Source organism: Acomys russatus, chromosome 11 (assembly GCF_903995435.1).
Source record: "Acomys russatus chromosome 11, mAcoRus1.1, whole genome shotgun sequence".
NCBI classification, from domain to species: Eukaryota; Metazoa; Chordata; class Mammalia; order Rodentia; family Muridae; genus Acomys; species Acomys russatus.
In genome coordinates, this window is record NC_067147.1 from 7222216 (window position 1) to 7240420 (window position 18205).

Sequence of the window (18205 nt, forward strand, 5' to 3'; positions counted from 1 at the left end):
TTCTAAAACTTTTCAAATCTTTTCTAGGCAGGCTAAACAAAGCCAAGAGCATTTCAGCTGAAAGGCCCTGCCTTTGTTTAGGTGAGGGCGAAGCAAAAATTGGGGAGGGAACCCAAGACGTTGCCCAGTGACATGTTTAGACTAAGCCCTCAAAAGAAAGAAATCGCAAGCGATCTCCACGGTCCCGGTTTGTAATACAACATAAACCAGCACGCAACGGGAGGCAGGCGTCTCTTTCCCTGGGCACGGGCTCCAGGTCTGGGACTATGGGTCATCCTAAGCATAAACTTCTCACTGCCACCACTATGCCTATAAATGTATCTCAGACTTATAGATGACAAGGGGGTTCCTTGGTGTCTTCTTTTGTTTTTGTTTTTTGTTTTTTTTTTTTTTGAGAGAGGGTTTCTCTGTGTATCTTTGGCAGTCCTGGAACTCACGCTGTAGACCAGGCTGGCCCCGAACTCATAGTGATTTGCCTGCCTCTGCCTCCCAAGTGCTGGGATTAAAGGCATGTTCCACCAACACCCAGCCCTTGGTGTCTTTTCTTGCCTCAGTTCTAGGTCCCTATACCAGGAGTATAGCTCTCAATACCCCCGATTTGGGGTACAGAGGGACTCTGAATAGTGAGCCTAGAGCCCCTTGAATGCTTAGGCAGGTACTCAGCCCTAACCCTCTTCTTAAGCTTTTCAAAACAAAACTTTGAGACCAGGTCTTGCTAAGTTGCTTATGTTGGCCTGGCACTCATTCTAAACAAAGCAGATACTGGACTTGCCATCCTCCTGCCTCAGCCTCCTGTGTAGGTGGGGTGACAGTTTTGAGCCAGCCAAGATCCGCTTCTCTGCCTTGTGACATCCTGTAAAGATCTCCCCCCTTGTCCCCCCACCGCCACCCTACCACCTCACCACCACCCCCCCACCCCCGCTCTCAGCACTCAGGACATCCTTCAGCTGCCCTCATGGCCAGTCTAGTGCTTACCTGGTCAGGCCTCCCATCTGTCAAAAGGTAGATTGCTTCTGTTTCTTTATCAGCGAACGCAATCTTCAGGGCATTCAGGGTATTTGTGGAACTTCCAACCTACAAGGGGAAAAGAGAAATCACACAAGCAAGTGAAATGTGTTCTCAGAGGGAGGGAGGGAGGGAGGGAGGGAGGGAGGGAGGGAGGGAGAGAGAGAGAGAGAGAGAGAGAGAGAGAGAGAGAGAGAGAGTGCTTCTGAAAAACAAGAGACAATTTCTTTGAGCAATTCTTTAAGACCAGTGATCCCAAGACACCAAAGCCCAGGTGTGCCATCAGAGTCGCTAGCCCAGTGGTCCAAGCCCACTAGAGGCCAAGCCTGTGGGTACCCTGTCTTGACAACAGGGTCTTGCTGCAAGTTCATCCGTGTGTTTTTGTGTGAGACGCTAACTCAGGTAAGATGGCTTTGCTGTCGGCACTTAATCAAGCCACCGGCATACATCCTGTCTACGCTTGTGTTTGTTTTAGCTTGGGATTTATTCATGCCACCTAGCAATTGGCAAACGTGAGTGTGGTCTCACTGATGGTCTGATGATGCCCACGTGAATGTTTCTAGTATAAATCTAATCTACAAAGGCGAGGGTAGGAAAACGCACGGGTGTATTACTGAGTCTCATGTGACTGCATGGGTCCTGACGGCCTGCTTTGTGTGTGATGGGAATAGACAAGCTAACGCGGCTGGCAGCCTCTGCTGTGGGTTCCATATCCTTGGCATCCAGTCAACCAAGTTAAAAATATTTAGGAAGAAAATGCAGATACTGAATATATAAAAAAAAAAAAAAACCTTAGTATTCCCCAAATAATATATCACAGTAAGTATTCATTAAACTATAATAGGCATAGTAGTGATTAGATCATGTTAGATATAAGTAAGTTGAAGGAGATCGAAAGCGTACAAAAGGATGTACATAGTTCATACGCAAACCTGCTCCATTTTATGTAAGCAACATCTGTCAATTTTGGTAGCCATGAGGAGGAGAATGATCCTAGGACCAGTTCCCCATGGCTATTAAAGGCTAACTGCGTAAATTAAAATCATAATCAGCCAAAGAAAACAAATTATGGCTTATTTCTCTCTCTTACATATAACATTAATAACACCACCCACAATTCTTTGTATAAAAAATAAAGAATATACACATCACGTGTCAAGGTGAAATAATGATAGGTTTTTAACAACGTCACCAAACACATAAAACAATAACTGGAACATCTCACAAGTCAGCACAGAATGCAGTGAAATCAGATAAGTGTATATTCGATAGAATGCACTTTATTTAGCATATAAAAAAATGAGCCTTGGCAAGCTGTAATCTCTGTCTGTAAGACACATAGGACTGTAAGATTTTTGAAGCCTACTGAAGCCTTCCCTCTCATCTCAGCCGCAAGAAAAACAATCATGACTGATCCAAGCCAGAGGAAATTTATGCCGAGGGCATCTGGATGGTTCACAGGAATGCCATCTGGCAGGAAACTCTAGCTTGGGACCTCACACCATGGAGCAAAGGCCCCAGAACTGCTTGCAAGCCTGCTTGGCTGGGCCCCACCTCAACAGCACCAGGACACCAGATGCTGTGGTTAGCCACAGCAAACCAGGGACTGTCAGCCATGAGATGGACCAGCAGCCCACTGCCTTTGCCACCCAAGAAGCGTCACAAGTCTGCATATGTCACTGTTGTGGCTCGCACTGGCGGGCTCCATCTGGAGTCTCTTGTCTCTCAGTTCAGATCTAGGGAGGTTATCCTGAGGTTGTGTGCCTGGGCCTCACACACCTGGGCAGAAGGGAGACCAGAGCGCCAGCTGCCATATGGTGAACAGCCTCTGCTCCCTTATAAGAATCAGCTAAGAAGATGGAGACTGATGATGGGCAAAGGAACGCCAAGGATCCGGTTTACAGCCAAATCGTGCCAAGCCTCACCGTGTGCCTTAAACGCCCTTTCTGTTAAAAGCGGCTCAAACCCAGTCACAGGTCGGGAAGCTGTGACTCCTCCCGTGCAGTTCCTCTCACCAGGGCCTCTCTCCTCAGCCTCCACTCACTCTCCATGAATACTCGGGAAGCACCCAAGGCCCACTTTGCTGTGCGCCAAGCTAGGACTAGAACACAGTTTACCAAACTGGACCGAACTGTCTTGAGAAGGGTTCCCATGGCAGTTTCCGTGGCAGCGCTAGAAGCCTGGGACCGCTATCAAGCCCCCATGGTGACCCCGCCACAGTGGCTCCTGGCATAGGCTGCATCCCTCTAGCTGAGCATTTAGGCAAAGACACTTCAATGTGGGGCTGGCACAGAAGACTGCTAAAGACCAACAGATGAGCAGGCAAACAGAGGATATGATGGAGGCACTGCTTCCTATTTTATTCGGAATTGAATGCGTGATTTTATTGCAGCAGCGTGAAAGAAAAGGGCGAGACAACAAGGGAAGTGCTTATTGCTGCCCACATGAAGGGAATCGTTGAAAAAGTGGTGGCAGTGCCAAGATAATAAAAACATCTACCGAGTACATATAGTTCATATATGCAAAGCATATGTAGTTCCTGCGTTTTTACTCTGTGGTACAAGGACACTCAGACTTAGCAGTTTCTGTGACCCCAGAAGGTCACCCACCAGCAACAGGCAGGCCAGGGATATGCCTTCCACCTCTGTGGCAGCACCCAGCCGGAACTGAACAGGAGATCTAGCAGTGTGAGAAGGCTCTGCAAACTAAGCCATCGCTGGAGTGAAAGCCCACTAGGGTAAACCAGATCAAAGGGGCTAAACCTAAATACAGTGTCTTCCCGCAAAATGAGAAGACTTCAGTGGCATGGGCATCTCCTGACATAATAACTAAATTGCCCAGAATGCAATAAAGAAAAATCACCCATCACACAAAGAGCTAGAAATAGCTCTTTTGTCTGAGAAAAGCGGTCAGCTGATGCCCCCAAGATCTCTGGGACAATAAAGGAGTTAGAATATTAATGCTGTAAGAAGTCCAGAAAAAGAGAGAGAGAGAGAGAGAGGAGAGGAAAGAATTGAAAAAATATTCAAGAAGAATGGCTCTTTTAAAATCCCCAAGGGCTAGAGAGATGCCCTGGGGTTACAAGTGTCTACTGTCCTTACAGAGGACCCAAATTTACATCCCAACACACATGCTGGGGGGCTCACACTCATGTGTAACAACAGCTCCAGGGGATGTGATGCCTCCAACATCTGTGGGCACCTGCACTTATGTGTACATTCCTACCTTATACACACATACATATACATAATTGAAAATAATGAAAATAAATCTTTTTTTTTCAAATCCCCAAGTTTGCTGAAAAGTACAAAAACTACAACTCACGAAGCTGAGACAACCCCAATAGGTTAAAAATCTATGATAATCATAGCTAGATATGCTGGATGCAATTTTTCTGAAAACAAAAGAGAAAAAAAAAATCCCTAAGAACAGCCAAAGAGAAATAACACATTACAGCACCCACTAAGGAATTCCAGTTTGGGTGGCAGCCACTGCTCATCTGAAACCACAGAGACATACGGAAGCGGCCCAAGTTGTTTCAAGTGTTGAAAGAAATGAATCTCCAGCCGTTAACTCACATCTGGTGGAAATACCTACTTCGCGGCTGACAGGGAGCTATGAGCTTCTATTGCTGGGAGTCTCGCCTTTAGAGGCCGGCTAATGGAAATTTACAGCTCAAAAGGAGCGATGCTAGAACCTCAAACCCTGAATGCGGAAGCCATTACAGAAGGCCATCCTTAGCTCCCTGAATGCCTCCAGTCGTGTGTTACAGCTTAAGCAGGTTTCGGCGCGTCTAGTGATCGTACCTACAAGAGTCGTTTTAGTAACACCCCTAAAGCGGATGGGGCCTAAAGGGCGTAAACGGAAATCAGCCTTGTTCACTTGACGCTGGAAGACACCGCATGAGAGGCTGCAGTAAGCGACCGCTTTGCATAAGGAGAGCCACTAGAACGAGCATCCAGAAAACCGTACAGAGCGCTGCAGTAAAAAGCAAGATGAATGGAACACTAAAAGTGACCGGAGGAGCCACGAGAAAGCGCGGGAGAAGAAGGAAACTGAGGGCAGGCCATAAGCAGGTGACCAAACTGTGGACGTGAGCTTCATATCAGTAACACGGAAACCTGCTTCTAGTACCCGTCACTCCGTGGGGATCGGACAGCTTCCAAAATCATGGCCAGGTACCGTAATGTCTACAAAAAATCACTTCAAATATAACAACTGGATAAACTGGGGACGACAGGATGAAAGGGATACAACACGGGTTTATTTTGTTCAAGCAGGAATAGCCATGTTAACAGCACACTTCGTATGTACACTTCAGGATTTGGGATGGGGTTGTTAGTTCTCATTTGCATTTTTCTTTTGGGGAGTTCCAGTTGGCTTCTATTGAGATAAATTAACAAAAATAAATAATCAAGATTTTACCAACCATCTTTTCTGAACCATGCACAAACTTTGTAAGACTCCATCCATAGACAATGTAACACTTCCCAACAAACACACACACACACACCCACTGGTTCATTTGCATTTTATTTTTGGTTTTGAGACAAAGTCTTACTAGGTAGCTAAGAAAGCTCCCAACGCATCATCCTCCTGCCTCAGCCTCCCAAATGCTAGGATGTGCATGTCTTATAAGGCCTTGCTCACCACACACTTCACAGCGGCGAAAATTACTAAAGATAAAAAGAGACATTAGGTAATGCTATCAGGCTCAGTGTGCATCGACAGAAACTCTAAATACATGTTCACCAAACAATAGGTTGTAAAACATACAAAGCAAAATATGATAAAGAGGGCTGGAGAGATGGCTCAGCGGTTAAGAGCACTAACTGCTCTTCCAGAGGTCCTGAGTTCAATTCCCAGCAACCACATGGTGGTTTACAACCATCTATAATGTGATCTGATGCCCTCTTCTGGCCTTCACGGGTACAAGCAGACAGAGCAATGTATACATAATAAATAAATAAATAAATAAATCTTTTTAAAAATGTGATAAAGAATCTGACAAAGAAAAATAGAGAAACGGCTAATTATGATTATTTTCTTTACTATCCAGCACAGTGGTAGCCATAGTCTATAATTTTAAGTGTTTTTACCAAATTCTCCATAATTTCTACTAAGTTTTACATTTTGTTATGAAAATCATTTTACAAATTTAAAAATCATTTAAATCTTGCCAAGTATTCCTTCAGCTGTCAGGGAGTTAAAATTAATACCAGAACAACAACTTGAAAATCTCCCAACACTTGAAAAATCAAATAATGGTTTTTAAATAATTCATGGCTCAACAACAACAACAAAAAGGAAACGCAAAAAATTTAAAAGTTACTAGAAAAAACAACCTTGATAGAAATTATGGGAATTATGTAAAATCCATAAATCTATAGACTGTGGCTATCACAGTGCTGGTGGGGAAAGCTGTCCCATTAGCAGCTTACCCTGGAACCATAGAGACACCTCCCAAAGCAGTCTGTGCTACTAACTGAAGAACCTTCAGAAAGAAGAGCAACGCTCAGTCCAAGCAAGTGGGAAGAAAGAAAGAAAGAGCGGGTGGGCAGGGGGGAGGAGAGAAACAAGGGCAGCATGAGGAAAATTCAACGGGACAGCAATACTGAGAACAAGGGGGCTCTTACAAACAAGTTAGGGCAAGCTGGGTGTGGTGAGTCCCGGAGGCTAATAAGAGGCTGGATTTGAGACCAGCCTGGGCAACGCAGTAAGAGACTATCTCAGAAAAAGCCAGGCATGGTGACACACATCCGTAATGCCAGCTACTTAAGAGAGACGGGGACATGAAGACTTCAAGCTTGACACCAGCCGAGGCAATTTAGCAATATTAACATAACCTGAAAAAGTTCAGGGCTAGGGATGGAGCTCGAGGGGAAGACTTGCCTACCACGGGCAAGGCCTTGATTCAGTTCTCAGTGTCAAAAAAAAAAACAAAAACAAAAAACAAAAACAAAAACAAACAAACAAACAAAAACACCCCAATCTGAAGAGCATCTAGAAAATACCTATCAGTGTTCTCCAAATGCGTAAAGTTCATGGGTATCTAAGAAAGAGCAAGGCACTTCCTCCGGTGGGGAAGACTGGGGGAAAACTGCAGCTGGAAATGTGTTGATGGAAAAGCTGGTAGGCTCGGAAGGAAGCCTACAGTTCAGTTAATAGTACCAATGTGAACAACGTGGAACCCACTGACGTTTTCACTCACTAAGACTGAATATACAGCGAGCTGCAGGGCGACAGCAGAGCTCCTATTTATTACTGGTTCTTTGTAAAAAGAAGAGAGCATGGGTAATACTAGAAGCTTACAAGTTGAGTATGACCTTGACACTCCATCCCAGGCTAAGGCGGCCAGTCACTTAAAGATATTATCTTCCTAGACAACACACTTCCTTCTTTTCCCATTTTAAAGGCACCCCTGAAAGGTCCTGGGGTGTGCCAGGGTCTGCTGGAAGCCCGTTTGATCAGTCAGTGTCTGGTGTGGTTGCTGAGCAAATCACTGCTGGACTTGGGCAGTGATAGCTATTTTAAGCAACTTTTTAATAGGCCTGCCTCAGTTTTCAGTGTCTCTCAAATATCTAGAATGCCATATGGTTCTGGAGTATATTCAAAATTAAGAGCGGCTCAAGGTGAGAGAAAATTTAAGAAAAGAAAATCTTTCCCAACAGCCTGTGCGACAAGAAACAACAGCTTTCCAGATCGCCAAGAAAGCGCAGACCTGAGAGAGGAGTTCAGACTCCACTGCGTCCTTCTGCCCTCTCCCCTCTCCATCTCAGCCTTACACGCTCACACTGTACTGCCTGCCTCCGTGAATTTGATGCTTCTGAGCTAAGTTCAGTGTCAGGAACAGCTGCACGTTATCCACTGAAATGTTTTCATCACGAAGCTGCAACTGGAGCCCAGGACAGATTTGGAAAGAGAGCCACCTCTCCTTGTCCAAGGTTAAACACCCACAAATCCAACCAACTGTGGAATGAATACACACACACATACACACACACACACACACACACACACACACACATACACGGTGCCTGGGGTTGAGGAGAGGGCCCTTGCTATGCAAATAATGAACACTGAGCTGGACTGCTCAGAACTCACGTGACAGCTGGGTGCAGCATGTGCACCTATAACCCCAGCACCCCTATGACGAGATGAAAGCCAGGGACCAAAATTCTCAGAAGCTCCCAGAATGGCTGCCCTGGTGGATGGAAGCAGCAAAGTAACAGAAACCTTGTCCAAAACCAGACGGGAGATGGAGACCAACGCACAAGGCTATTTTCTGGTCTCTGGATGAGCCCCATAGCACATGTATGCCTGCACTCACATGCACAAATGTACACACACACACACACACACACACACACACACACACACACACCATATACACACACACTATACATAAACACACATACCATATGCATACACACCATACATAAGCGCGCGCGCGCACACACACACACACACACACACACATTGTGCCTGTTTGAACCTATACAGGCTCCCTTCCCCTAATACAGTATAACACCTGTTACATGCACTGGGTGTTATGACTTGTGCAGAGATGATTTTGGGCTCTCTGCAAGGGAGGTTGGGGGGGCTCTCTGCAAATCTTACAGCATTTTATACAAGGAATTTGAGCACCCATGGCTCTTATAAGATGCAGGGGGACGTCCTGGAGTCAACCTCCCATGGATCCTGGGGGACGGTGACTAAAAATAGTTGCTCATCTAAACTTTAAGACACTAAGCAATGAGATTGGATGGATGAGACCTTTGTAGCCAACTAACTGCCCATGTATAGACACTGCCCTTCTTGGAGTGCAATCCATTTCTCAACAGTATCTATCCCGTGAGTAAACTCAGTGCACATGGGCTGTTTTCAGACTTCGCTCACACTAGTCTACCAGACAATTTACCTTAATGTCTCTAACCCACGACTGAGCTTTCTCCAAATTATCTTCATTGATTTCAGCAAGTTTTTCCCGCCAAGCAATTGCCTGACCATCAAACGTCACAAAATTGAATTTGCTCTTGTATCTCAGCTGTTCCTGTAAGAGACAATTATTATTTAACCATAAAACCACTCAAATGTAAGCAAAACCAAAGAGAACTTTCAGTTTGAGGCAATCTCCAGAACATCCATTTTTAGTTCTAGAAACTAGCTAAAAATAATTTTTTGGTTGAAAAAAATGTTTCTGCTACAAAAGGCATATGTATGTGTAAGCAATATTGTATTCTGCCATTAAATGCTAACTTTAATACTGATGTTAATGCTATGCTGACTAAGCATATTAAATGCTTAAAGAAAGTAAAAATGTCATCATTTGGTCTCTCTATCTTGGGAAAGGCCATTATTTGGGTACAGACCTGTTCATGTGCCTTTCATCAGCCTACATTTCTCCTGGGGAAGCTAGCAAAGAGCTACATTTTGTGTTTCTTAAACATTTCTCTACTCTCAGCACATGGACTCATGACAACACTGCGAGATACAGGGATGCAGACTGGACTCAGGAAGCCAGCTGCTTCCAAGAAAGTGATTCAGGGGCAGCCCAGGTGAGTGAGACAGAAACTGGGGCTTCCGGCATGAGCCTAGTAGGCCTTCCCATCTGCAACTTTGGGGCCAGTTCACACCATAGGAGATTTAGAATCAAGTTAATAAATATCTGGGAAACAATAGCGATTTCTGTTGTTTACCATATGTTAGAGACAACTCCAAGCAGCAAGTAGAGGCACACACTTAAGGGATCCAGGAATGACAGTGACAAAAAGGACCCAACAGAGGACAGGTCTGCTTGCCAGGGAGTGTTGAGAGTTCTAGAACGGCAAAGGGACTGGCTGTGTCAGGGACCCTTCAGCGCAGTGTGGCCTGTCCGCTGCTCAGAGCCACTGTAGGCAGTGACGACCGGATAAGCATTCATGGCACAGCAGGCCAAGCGTGAGAACCTGACAGACCCACCTCACCTGGATGAACCGAATGATCTTGTCCTTCACCAGGTCCAGTTTGCTCTTCATCGAGTGAGATGTGTCGATGAGGACATAGACGCAGTCGCCACGCACTTTCCCGAAGAGGACTTTACTCCCATCCTGTAGCCACTTAATCCTAGACAGGAAAAGGCATCGACATAAATACAGTTGGTGGGCAGGAAGATCATCCTCATCGGGACACAGAGCCCAGGGCCTGGCTGCACTGACCTTTGATGGATTACTTACTTCCTTGCAGAGTTTTCTTTCTGTAGAAAAAAACCTCCATTTGAGGCTGGAGAAGCGGCTCAGCAATTAAGTTGTCTTGCACCTCTAGCAGAGGACTCAAACCGCAGAATCCTCACTCAGGCAGCTCACAACCACCCATAGCTCTCTTAAGGGGGACCCAACACTGGCTTCTGATAGTATTCACATGTGCACACGTGTGCATGAGGGCACACACACACACACACACAGACATGCACACGATAATAAATCTTTTTTTTTTTTTTTAAAGAAAATTTTATATACACTAGCTCTCTTATTAGGCCTCTTCACTTCCTGTAATCAATTCAAGCAGAACAAAACACTAAGAAAATCAATACAATAGAAAAATAGATGTGAAGAAAGCCACAAATTACTTCCAGTGCACTACCATTCAGCGGCTCTCAGCCGTGACTTCAGCCGTGCTGAGTGTGGTGCCACTCATGAAGGCGACTCATTCTGAAGCCCTTGGGGTGTGTGGACAGGACTGAGCAACCCCAGGACCCTGACACAACTAAGCACTAGGTGGCTGTGCGCACAGGCTGCTGCGGCCAGTGCTCAGGAGCTCACCACAGGGCTAGGACGTTAAAGCCTTGCAGTGAGGGTGTGGGGGAGGGGATAGAGAAAATGTCATAGTGAATGGAGTTCAGCAAGTCTTAGGGCAAAATTCCAAGTGCCACTTACTGCACGAAAAGGTAGAGAGTACAGAGGACGTGAAGAAGGGTGGGGGAGGGGTGTCTCACTCCAGTTGTCTGCAGTGGACTCTAGAGATGTGGACTAAGATGACCATGGCATGTGTGTGAGAAAAGTGCAGATGCCAGGGAGGAAAATTATCAAAGGAGAGCTCGCTGGAGCTTATGCACCTGAGAATAGTTCATTTCCTCAGCAGTCAGAGCAAAGTGTCAAGTAAGGAGAGGAGAGGAGGAAAAGAGAGAGGAGGGCAGGGGAGGACAGGGGAGGGGAGCGGAGGGGAGGGGAGGACAGCAAAGTACAAAACCATGAATTTGGTGGAACCCAGAAATTAAAAGCAGCCAAAAGTAGAAAAACTCACAGCGCACTCAGAGGAAAAAGTCTAAGAATAAAGGCTTTTTAAAAAATCATAAATCGTATAGTCTATACTTTTTAAAAGAGATTTTTAAAGAAGTAAATTAAAGGAGTTTCACTCTAACCATGCTAATACAATTCATTGCTGATAGACTTGAACCACAACCGACACTAGGCAAGCTTTTCAGGTAGTATGAGAGAACGTCCAGTAGATATTCAGATTTATATAAAGGAGTAGAGAGTAATAAAATAATGTAAACAAATGCAACAAGTATTTATTCTACTTCTTGGTCATTGTATTAAGGCATTAGACTATTTGTACTGGGAGCTGCACATATGAGGTGCCTGATAGCTGTGGAAGACGGGGTGTCATGTTGTCATACACAAACTGGTATGATCTTTGAAGGTAGACCGAGAGGTTAATACATAGAGTGTAAATTTCAAATAGCCACACACATCAAGATAAAACATAACAGGGTTAATATGACAGTAATGGAGACAAAAGAAAGTCACATAAAGGAATCAGACGCAAGCACAAAATTTAAAATTTGTGGGAAAAAACAGACAGAGAAACAGAAAAAAGATTAAAAGATCCCAGATTTAAACCTAACCAAGCGGATAAATGTAAGCCATCACAGCACTGCTGTCACTGGTGCACGTTCTGTCAGCTGTCACTAGTAAACAGTCTGTCTGCCGTCACTAGTACGCATTCTGTCTGCTGTCACTAGTGCACAGTCAGTCTGCTGTCACTAGTGCACATTCTGTCTGCTGTCACTAGTGCACATTCTGTCTGCTGTCATTAGTACACATTCTATCTGCTGTCACTAGTACACTGTCTGTTGTCACTAAGACACAGTCTGTCTGCTGTCACTAGTACACAGTCTGTCTGCTGTCACTAGTGCACATTCTGTCTGCTGTCACTAGTACACATTCTGTCTGCTGTCACTAGTACGCATTCTGTCTGCTGTCACTAGTACACATTCTGTCTGCTGTCACTAGTGCACATTCTGTCTGCTGTCACTAGTACACATTCTGTCTGCTGTCACTAGTGCACATTCTGTCTGCTGTCACTAGTGCACATTCTGTCTGCTGTCACTAGTGCACATTCTGTCTGCTGTCATTAGTACACATTCTATCTGCTGTCACTAGTACACTGTCTGTTGTCACTAAGACACATTCTGTCTGCTGTCACTAGTACACAGTCTGTCTGCTGTCACTAGGACACAGTCTGTCTGCCGTCACTAGGACACTGTCTGCCGTCACTAGTACACATTCTGTCAGCCGTCACTAGTACACATTCTGTCTGCCGTCACTAGTACACAGTCTGTCTGCCGTCACTAGGACACAGTCTGTCTGCTGTCACTAGTACACAGTCTGTCTGCTGTCACTAGGACACTGTCTGCTGTCACTAGGACACAGTCTGTCTGCTGTCACTAGTACACAGTCTGTCTGCTGTCACTAGGACACAGTCTGTCTGCTGTCACTAGGACACTGTCTGCTGTCACTAGTACACAGTCTGTCTGCTGTCACTGATACACAGTCTCTCTGCCATCACTGGTACACAGTCTCTCTGCCGTCACTGGTACACAGTCTGTCTGCTGTCACTAGTACACAGTCTGTCTGCTGTCACTGGTACACAGTCTCTCTGCTCTCATTAGTACACAGTCTGCTGTTACTAGTACACAGTCTGTCTGCTGTCACTGGTACACAGTCTGTCTGCCGTCACTAGTACACAGTCTGTCTGCCGTCACTAGGACACAGTCTGTCTGCTGTCACTAGGACACAGTCTGTCTGCTGTCACTAGGACACTGTCTGCTGTCACTAGTACACAGTCTGTCTGCTGTCACTGATACACAGTCTCTCTGCCATCACTGGTACACAGTCTCTCTGCCGTCACTGGTACACAGTCTGTCTGCTGTCACTAGTACACAGTCTGTCTGCTGTCACTGGTACACAGTCTCTCTGCTCTCATTAGTACACAGTCTGTCTGCTGTCACTGGTACACAGTCTCTCTGCTCTCATTAGTACACAGTCTGTCTGCTGTCACTGGTACACAGTCTCTCTGCTCTCATTAGTACACAGTCTGTCTGCTGTTACTAGTACACAGTCTGTCTGCTGTCACTGGTACACAGTCTCTCTGCCGTCACTGGTACACAGTCTGTCTGCTGTCACTAGTACACAGTCTGTCTGCTGTCACTAGGACACAGTCTGTCTGCTGTCACTGGTACACAGTCTGTCTGCCATCAGTGGTGCACATTCTGTTTCTGTTAGTTACAAACCAGAGACATAAAAGAGAAACAAACAGGAAAATATCAACCATGGAGTCCACCCGTGCTAAGGTGAAGTGACTACTCTGATATCCGAACGAGTTCATTTCCTAATCAGCATTATTAGTGGAGCTGAGCATTTCATATTATAAAGGAGCTGATCAGTAAAGGATCATAACTTTCCACAACATAATATGCACCAACTAACAGAGCTTCAGAGTAGTAAGGAAAAGCTGATAGACATGGGGGAACCACGCAGAAATGACTCGGCGATCTCCACAGTATTCTCAACAACATATGAGACGATTGAAGAGAAAAATCAGGATTGAAGAGAAAAATCAGTAACAGTATGGACAATTAGCACAATGCTACCAACAAACCAGGGGAAGTGACATTTGGAGTACCCTTCACAATAAAAAGTTAATGCTGTCCAAGCTCTGGGCCACAGAATCTTTCCACAGAGAAGAAAACGCCAGGCTTCGATGGTGTCAATGGTGAATTCTGCCAAATATATAAGGCAGCGATGACGGTGCCAACTCTCACACCGTTCTGCAGAAAACAGAACAGGAAAAGGACTCCTGCATGTTCCTGACGCTGGGAGGGCAGGGGACAAAGACTGGAGTGCACTGTAAACACCGTGTCTTCACAAGGCTGGAAACGCAAAGTCCCATAGGCAGTCCTCTCTGAAATGAGAGCGGAGGGGACTCCAGACACGGGGACAGCTTGCTGTGAGCAATCCTCCACCTCGCCGCTTTTGAGATGCTGGAGCTCCGGGCATATAGACTGGGCAGATAGGCATCGGCTGTGCATGATTTGTAATAAACAGCACGCGGACGGAGAGAGTGCTCATTTTCAATGGCTGTGGCAAGCTGCCATGGAAACCCATTAGATTTAGCATCTGGCATAATCCACAGAGAAAATGTGCAAATGCCATCACCATTCCCACTTTATAATCAAGGAAACAGATACAGAAAGACATTAAGTAACTAGCCCCGGGCCAAACAGTAAGTGGCAGAGCTGGGGTTTTCATATATGTTTTTTTAATTTCGTATTTTCCCAGTTCTCTGTGAGCTCGGAGACAATATGCCTAAATGAATTTGATATCCATAGTTTAAAACTGTTCCTGGCATCTGGAACCTAAGGGTGTTAATTTAAATCTTCCACATAAAGTCAACCCTGAGGTCGCAATATCAGCCTAGCAGACTCATGGGCACCTGCAGATTGTAAAGGCACAACAGGATAAAGAGAGATCGAAAGTCGTGTATTTTAATTGTCTTCTGAAATATGTACAGCATCTGGTTGTTTTCCAATAAGTCATAGCTACTTAAGAGTGGCCTTGAGATGAGATGGCTCTCTAAGAGAGAGTACAGATGCAATATTCTGCAATATGCCCATGGACCACAGAGCCCCAAAGCACAAAGAAAAGCAGTCCCGCGTCTCCCAGTAACCACCATTTCAAAATAGCTCCTCCGGAGGCTGAGTAGATGGCCCCATGGATAAAGTGCCTGTCACAAAAGCATGAATCCCCCAGCATGCACAGAAAAGCCAGGTATAGTCGTACACGTCTGTAACTCCAGTCCTGGGGACACAGGGACAGGCAGCTCTCTGGAGCACTGTAGCCCCATTAAGATGGTTTTGTTTTACAATAAAGCTCAGTTGTTTAAGGGTTAAGATGTTTTTAGGTCTAGACAGATGTTTTAAGTTAATAATGATGAGATATGATAGATATCGATTTACATTCAGAATTTTAGATATACCAAGATAGGAAAGATATTTTCTTCAAGGTTGCCAAATACAAATAGGCAAAACACTAAGAATGTAAAATGTATATAATTCCTGGGTGTTTCATGGTTCTTCTTGCTGCAGGTAGTTTATTGTATATATGTGTAATAATATAAATGTGTATGTAAAAAAATTAATAAAAAATTAAGATGGAGAGCAACTGAGGACGACCCTGGACATCAGCCTCTGGCCCACTTCTGCATGCATACATGTTCATGCATGCCCCGGCACGCACACACAGTAACACCTCCGTACTCTGTTTCTGGTGAGGTTTGGATGCTAGCTTCTCTCTTTGTTGTCAATAATTATACATGGAAACTTAGACTTAGCTGTGTCTTTTGGCCACTTCACTCAGTTGAGCTTTCTCTAAGAAGTCACACAGACCCACATTTCACAAGAAACTAGATCACTAGTGACCACATATAAATGTACCCACCTCCTTTGGATCCTGGCCAGGGCTGTGTGAATTCTCTCACTGTACCACCTGCATTTCTCCTTGGTAATGTTGACGTGGACTAAACTCCCATCCTTCCAGGGGACATGGATGAATTTGCTGCAGTATTTGGCATGGATTGTCTTTTTATTGGTGTCCTAAGGAAAGGACAAAATCAGAACCCACATCAGGTTCTTAGAAACTCCTTTTGCTAAAAACAAACAAACAAAAATGGCTCCTTACTGGGGCCCACAAAATATCTAAAAACAGAATAAAATGTAGATATCTCTGCCTCAATTTTGTGTCTGCCTCCTCTGAGTTCATCACCTGGTAAAACTGCACATTGGCATGCTGACCTCCAGAGGAGTACCTGAATATAACCTAATGGTGCCTACCATTGCCTCTCCCTTTGAGGATAAAGATAAGAGCAACGGAAACATTTTACTGTACAATATCCCAGTCAGGTCCCCCCAATACCGCCCCCAAAAGGCACCCAAGAGTGTCCAGTAAACCTGTAATTACTCTGGATTCCAGGAACAGCAGAGCCTCAAAGACACATAACCCCATAATGAGATGCTCCATCCCATCTTCTCACAGAGGGGTTGGGGGGCTGGGGGGACGGCAAACCACTCCTCTCAGCAACAACGTCAGTAACAGCCTCAAACTTCACAGAACCAGAACTGAGAAAAGACGAGCCAGGTCAAGCCTGCCCAACAGCTGAAGTGTGCATTTCCTGTCCCTTCTGCCCAACACTTCCTCTGTTGAAGCCTACAGCTCAAGTCGGTACCCCAAAGACAATGGGGCCAACAAACCCCTTCGTCTGTACTTTGGAATGTGACCAGCAGCCGTGCCGATGAAGTCTTTCTCAATCATTCCCTGTTGCCTCTGTAACTGGGGTACTGGGGCATGAACGAGCCTACTCTGTGCAGATCCTAGGGCCTGGGCTTTGGGGTTAAAACTCTAATAGCCCTCTTGTCGGCCTCCTCCTGCATCAGGGTCCTGGAAACCTACAAGAAGAACTTTAGGACAGGTGGATGTGGGTCCTGGGGTCCTCCTCAAACTAAGGCACCAGCCAAGGAGAATAGCGGTAGTAAACTTTGAACCCCTACCCAGACCTAGCTGATGAACAAGATATTCTCCACCGTTGAGTGGAGAGTGAGGGCTGACTCTCACAAGAACCCTGGTGCCCCTTTTCTGACCACGTCCCCTGGATGGGGAGGCCTGGCGGCACTCAGAGGAAGGATAGCAAGTTACCAAGAGGAGACTTGGTACTCTAAGAGCATATATAGGGGGAGGAGGTCTCCCTCAGTCACAGACATAGGGGAGGGGAGAAGAGGGGAAGTGGGAGGGAGGAATAGGAGGATACAAGGGAAGGGCTAACAATTGAGATGTAATATGAATAAATTAATTTTAAAAAATGAAAAAAAAAAAAAACCTCTAATAACAAGGCCACTCAGAAACCATCTAAGCAAGAGAAGCAGCCAGGTAGCTCCCCAGTCTCTGCTTTATTTAGACAGCTCTAAGAGCATATCTCCAGGGCGAGACCAATCGCTTCTATCAACAGACATGCTGCGGCGCCTGCTCCAGAGACAGCCCTGTGGTAGAGGTCATGACCAGGCCAGAAGCACACACAGGATTCCCGTCTTGTCTAGGAGAAGCCGGTGATTCCTGCAAGAGCCAGAGAAGAGAAGAGAAGAGAAGGGAAAGGAGAGAAGAAGGAAAGAAGAGGGGAGGGAGGGGAGGGACATAGGTGAGGGAAGAGAGAAAGAAGGGAGGGGAAGGGGAGACGGAGGGAGGGGAGAAAGAAATTAGAGAATAAGAATTGATCCCTGAACTTAAAAATGCATATATCCCAACTCTCGTGCAGAAGTGAGGGTTTTGCATGATTGGGATTTTAGAGCAACACAGGAAGAGAACTGAAGAGCGGGAGAAAGAAAACGGGTCACATTCTTCGGAGGAGTTGACTTTTAAGAAAAAAACAGATGAAGAAAGAGAGGCACAAGGCAGAGCAGCAGTCACCCCGATGGGATGGGAGTCTGTGCACAGGAGGGAAAACCCATCAAATACATATGTGTAATCAAATATCCTACAGCACTCCAGGGACCCAAGCAATGGGTCCAGACCCCCCAATACTGCCCCAAAAGGCACCTGAAGGTGTCCAGTAAACCTGCAAATACTCTGGATTCCAAGAACAGCAGAGCCTCGAAGACACATAACCCCATAATGACGCCCTCTCCCCCACCCTATCACAGCAGGCCACACAAGCAGGAAGATCTGAGTTCAGATCCTCAGCACACACTCAACCACAGTGCTGGCTGGGGGAGGGGTGGCAGAGACAGGCAGATCCCAGAGGCACACTGGCCAGCCAGCCTGGCCAAATCAGCGAGCTTCTGGTCCACTAAGAGACTCTTTCTCAAAAAGAGAAATAAGACAGAGAGCAATTA

General features: G+C 45.7%; 1 protein-coding gene across 1 annotated transcript in view; it reads right to left on the bottom strand.

Annotated features, from left to right (window-relative positions):
- Positions 1–18205, bottom strand: part of Vwa3b (von Willebrand factor A domain containing 3B) — a 178888-nt gene that overhangs the window by 77634 nt on the left and 83049 nt on the right. Inside the window, 4 exon segments of the mRNA XM_051152785.1 lie at positions 976–1074; positions 8927–9058; positions 9972–10110; positions 15765–15919. Coding sequence (XP_051008742.1) covers positions 976–1074; positions 8927–9058; positions 9972–10110; positions 15765–15919 — 525 coding nt within the window.